Below are 5,672 nucleotides of genomic sequence, written 5' to 3' on the forward strand. Positions count from 1 at the left end.
TATAGCATCACATTCATAGGGCTTTGTTCACAAATCAGCCCCATTCCTGGCTCCATTCTCTTTCTCCACAGGAAGCTTTTATGTGCTAATGAAACACATTTCATGCTCCCTTCTCAACGTGTGTGTCCTTACAGCCTGTGCCCTGCCTGCTGGAGCCTCCTACCAGCCACACAATGTACATGGCAAGGAGGATTTAAATGTTATTTTCTTGCCCCGCTCTATCATTGCCTGGACCTGTGGGAAAAGTCGTTTTAGAGCTGTAAATCTATTTTCTTCACTCATTTGTGGTTGTTGCAGACTTTTAGTCTCAATAGATTTTTATTGAACAGTTTTTGAAAATGTAATAGTTTTAATTTGTAAGTGTTGGAGTCACAGTTCAGATCTCGGTACAAACTGTAACATTCCTATCCAAACTCACCCAGTCTGAGAGACCCTGCCTAGTACAAGTCACCAGGAGGCTGTGCATGGTCTCTAACTATGTATTTATACTGACTGTATCATAATTGTGTACATATAATTTTCAGTGTAGTAAGAGAAGGAAAGACACTGTAGTAGATAGAGATAGATAGATGTTAGATAGAGATAGATAGATAGATAGATAGATAGATAGATAGATAGATAGATAGATAGATAGATAGATAGATAGATAGATAGATAGATAGATAGATAGATAGATAGATAGATAGATAGATAGATAGATAGATAGATAGATAGATAGATAGATAGATTGTAGACATTAGAGTCCAATACAGTTGGTATATTGGTAGAATCCCAGCACACTTTATTGATGAAACTGTACCCATTATTTATTTTTGTGGGAAAAGAAAGAAAAAAATTGATAGATACAGAGACAGAGAGAGAGAGAGAGAGAGAGAGATGGGTAGATAGAATGATGACTATAGTATAATATAGAGAGGCAGATTTATAGAAAGAAATCAAGGATATATAGAAGAAAGAAAGAAAGAAAGAAAGAAAGAAAGAAAGAAAGAAAGAAAGAAAGAAAGAAAGAAAGAAAGAAAGAAAGAAAGAAAGAAAGAAAGAAAGAACATGAAAGATGATGATAGATGATAGATAGATAGATAGATAGATAGATAGATAGATAGATAGATAGATAGATAGATAGATAGATAGATAGATAGATAGATAGAATGCAATTATTATAATACAGAGAGAAAGAGACATAAAAAAGAACTGTCAAAGATAGATATATTTTTTTTATAATACAGAGAGAAAGAGAAATATAAAGATTTATAAAAGATAAATAGATAGATAGATAAATAAATAGATTGTAGACATTAGAGTCCAATACAGTTGGTATATTGGTAGCATCCCAGCACACTTTATTGATGAAACTGTACCCATTATTTATTTTTGTGGGTAAAGAAAGAAAAAAAATAGATAGATAGATAGATAGAGGGAGAGAGGGAGAGAGAGAGAGAGAGAGAGAGAGAGAGATAGGCAAATTCAAGTCATAACACACTATATAATAACAAAACATTGTAAGAAGAGTTGAAAAACAAATAAAAATTTGAATTGTAAAATAATACAGATAGATATAAAACAAAAAGAGGAGCATCACTAAAAAAATCAAAGTGATATGTGTGCAAGCCTCAGGACCTCGACCTCCAGTCCCACAATCAAATATCTGAAAAATAGGCAGCACTCCACATAGTTTTCAAGTGAAAAAAGGGGATTTTTTATTCACTCATATAAATGCGAAGTTTCAGCCCCCATCATGGGCCTTTCTCAGGGATAGATAGATAGATAGATAGATAGATAGATAGATAGATAGATAGATAGATAGATAGATAGATAGATAGATAGATAGATAGATAGATAGATAGATAGATAGATAGATAGATAGATAGATGATAGATAGATAGATAGATAGATAGATAGATAGATAGATAGATAGATAGATAGATAGATAGATAGATAGATAGACAGACAGACGATTTGTTCAAATCTTAACAGGCTTCACTATAACAATAGACTGTTTCAAGTTTTGGAAAAATAAATGTATATCACCAGACTTGACATTAATGACTTTCTTTTATAAGCAAGATTTGCCCGAAGCTCTGGTCTAAATCTTTACTTTGCACAGTTTCTCAGATCTACCACATTGCCTGCAGTGATAACATTAGCAGAGTTTAATTTTTTCAACAAAATTTCTCATCATTTTACAAATGATTAATTCTCCTTATTTTACTTTATGCATTATACAGTGCGGCCTTACGGATCCCAGTAGCTGAACCAGAGTCCATTCTACATTCTAAACCAGTGTCCCATGTATTAAACAGTCAATGCTTATTATTACTATGGAAGATCTAAAAGTCCTACATTTTCTGGAAATATGAATGTACATACCTGGCGCTACCTGAGAGAGTTATGCTAAAAACAGAATATCCTATAACCAGAACTATCTTAACTTAACTCATTGGCATGAAATGTATATAATCTGCTTGATATCATAGCAATCGTCATAATTATTCCGCCTTTTTACATGAATATAATTCCCCATTATTCCTATGTCATTTGAAGTAATAAATAAAAATCCAGAAAGAAATGGCAATATGATTTTAATAGAGATTGTTAAAATCTGACTGGGACAGGCCAGAATACATAGTCATAAATAAAGTGTACAGAAACCATAAATTAAGTCTTTTCAAGCATTTTACTTAGAAAAAAAAAACATTAAACTTTTTTTGTGAATTACAACAATCTTTCCTTTTTGTACATAGAGAATTTTACAGACTTTTGGTCCTTTGTAGAAACTACACAGCATATAAGGATCCACCACATTCACAAAAAATATACCCCTGCAACAAAGTGGGAACACAAAATGTATTCAAACGTAGATCAACAATCCTGACAGCTAAAGGGGGTCAAAACAAACTGTACAGTTCAAGGAGAAGGGGGAGGGAACACATACTATTGTTGTACATAGATTTATACAGTCATTGTAAGCAAGTCTATTATGCCTGCTGTCTAGAATTAGGAAGAGTTCATTATGGGTCTGGAATACACACCTTGATAGTATGAGGTGTCGCTTGAAATTGGTGAAGACTCTAAGCCAGTTTTGTTCGTTACTGAGCTCATTGCTAAACTACCTGTCATGGGAGAACCATATCCTGAATAATGCATCACCTGTTCATAGGCTTTCAAGTCCATTTTGTGGTGGTGGTGACTGTGGTGATGGTGGTGGTGGTGGTGTTGCTGTTCAGAGGACATTAGGTTGTTGATGGAGAAAGGGTGGTTGAAAGAATAGTGGTGTTCTGGTTTGAGATGGGATTGGGCATCATGGGACAACACAGAGTGGTGTTGCGAGAGCAGGTGTTGGGCTTGGGAGACCGGAGATGTTGTATGATCTGGGCTCAGACCTTGGTTTGATTTCATATCTACAAGGGTCCTCTTCTGTTCCTGACATGGGGAGGAACTGGAATGAGGAGACTCGTTGCCCCCAGAGCTTTCCGAGCTGCTGTTGGTGGCAGCAGAACCCACACTAGAAGCCCCTTCAGAAAGTTTCTTACCACCACTGTCTCTCGGGTTGTGCTTTTTCTCACACTTGAAGCGCTTCTGGCGTCTCAGATAGCAACCATTCTCAAACATATTACCAGAGTCCGGGTGGAGAGTCCAAAAAGAACCCTTGCCGGGTTTATCTGGAGACCTTGGTACTTTGAGGAAACAGTCATTAAATGACAAAGAGTGACGGATTGAGTTTTGCCAACGCTGCTGGTTCTGTCTGTAGAAGGGGAATAGGTCCATGATCCACTGATAGATTTCACTCAAGGTGAGCATCTTGTTAGGAGACTGTTGAATTGCCATAGTAATTAGGGATATATAAGAATATGGAGGCTTTGCATGGGTGTAGCTCCTCCGGTAAGTTTTAGGATCCCTGGATCTGTTAATATTAGATTGTCCATATATAGGGCTCATCGAATTGATGTTGGTATAGGGTGCCAGTGCATTCATGGATGTTGCCTGGGCACTCATAGGGCTCATGTTAGGGCTCAGATGACTAGCCATACCTGCTACACCGGAGCCCATGCCAGCCATACCACCAGTACCAGGAGACATGCCAGTGAGAGAGGGGCTCATTCCAGTGTTCACATAGGACATGTTCATGGAATTTGCTGTCATGTTAGCCGTGGTGCTCATTGCTGACATACTCATATAGGTGTTCATGGTGTTCATGCTTAATCCAGCATTCATGTTACTTACTGAGGAGTAAGCCTGGAAAATGAAAGTGGCACAATTACTATTTAGTATTAAATAGGGAAAGTTAATAATGATAGATACAATCATTATATACAACTTATAAAAATATATATATATATATATATATATATATATATATATATATATATATATATATATATATATATATAAATATTTAAATATATACAACATGTAGTCCATTTTGCAGAAATAGGAGTAAATGCCGATTCTGCTCCTCCTCAGACTTGAACCAGCCTACATAGGTAAACTATAGCATCAGCAATTTTGATTAAAACCCCTCCTACCTAATATCTAACTGGTAAACAATTGGGGAAACGGCAATTTAGACAAATAATGACTTCATATTTCCACTTGTGCCAATGCACTGGTATTAATATTCATTTACTACTATTGTATTTCTTGATTTAATAGCAGAAGAGAAATTGTCATGTATGGCTTGTATTTCCCAAACTTGAAACCAAAAATTGATCCAAGCAACCCTAGAAGTCAACCGTAGTACTGGTCAATGAACTGTTCTGTATTATGAGTGGTGACCCAATTCTTAATTATCTGATGAAAATGTCACAGGTTGATCCTCCTGAAAGTTTGATTAGTTGTTATATTTGCAAGAAGAACTTTTTTTTTTTAACTTTCTCTCTCCCCCAGTCTTCCCCCCCACCCCACCCCATGCCAAACATAACGTTGTTGGGATAGTGTGTGGCTCAGTCATCGAAGAGGATTTGGAGGCGCCACAAGTCAATATTTGATCACAAAGTTAATATTATCCCAAGGCTAACAGTGTGCTATAAAGAGAGAGAATGACAGAAAGTAGAGATAGAGCTGGGTTACCTCTGGTTCTGTGTAGTAGCTGCTCCAGTCTGAATGTTCATGTCCTTCCATTTTCACAGCTCCTAGCATACTGGAAGCTGAGTGCATAGCAGTTTAAAATTTAACAGCAGCAACCAACAACAGTGATAGCAACAAAAAGAGAGAGAGGGAGAGAGAGGAACCCTCCCTCCCCAGCACTCCCTCTCCCTCTCTGAACTAGGAGGGGGAAGGAGAGAGCTGCAACTTGGGTTGTACTACTGATGCTGATCTGAACTGTGGCTCCTAGGCTGGAGATTGAAGGCAAGACAGCTCAGGCTTGTAGTGTAAGTAGTAGGGAGAATGGCTGCTCCTATCCTTCACAATGGTGGTGGTGGTGATGATGATGATAATAACAGTGCTGTGGTGACGTTGCTGCTGCTGGGTGATATAGCATGCAGCTCTAGAGGAGCCTCCAATCCCAAAGTCCTCAGCAGCCCATTTGAATAATCAGCTCACACCTAGGCGTGAGACTCTTGCTTGGCCCCCCTATTGTACACCTGCCTTACACTCAAAAGAAACGCAATTTGAATAGATTCATTAAGCTTTAATCTGATTGTCCAGAGGGGAGGAAAGAGGAGCTTAAAACG

At 37.5% G+C, this 5,672-nt stretch overlaps 1 protein-coding gene across 1 annotated transcript; it reads right to left on the reverse strand.

Moving 5' to 3' along the window:
- Positions 1-2,646: 2,646 nt before the first annotated feature.
- On the reverse strand, positions 2,647-5,257 carry FOXA2 (forkhead box A2). The gene is made up of 2 exons (XM_075864499.1): positions 5,068-5,257; positions 2,647-4,233 (listed from the first exon to the last, which is right to left on the reverse strand). Exons 1-2 carry the CDS (start codon positions 5,152-5,154, stop codon positions 2,995-2,997), a joined length of 1,326 nt encoding a protein of 441 aa, XP_075720614.1. The 5' UTR covers positions 5,155-5,257; the 3' UTR covers positions 2,647-2,994.
- Positions 5,258-5,672: the final 415 nt, after the last annotated feature.

Source organism: Rhinoderma darwinii, chromosome 4, assembly GCF_050947455.1.
Source record: "Rhinoderma darwinii isolate aRhiDar2 chromosome 4, aRhiDar2.hap1, whole genome shotgun sequence".
NCBI lineage: Eukaryota > Metazoa > Chordata > Amphibia > Anura > Rhinodermatidae > Rhinoderma > Rhinoderma darwinii.

Bases quoted from the DNA above. Each gene is read 5' to 3' on its own strand.
- FOXA2 (XM_075864499.1), bottom strand. From the start codon at position 5,154: ATGCACTCAGCTTCCAGTATGCTAGGAGCTGTGAAAATGGAAGGACAT. The intron at 4,234-5,067 runs GTAACCCAGCTC...TTCATTTTCCAG, and splicing joins GCTACTACACAGAACCAGAG to GCTTACTCCTCAGTAAGTAA.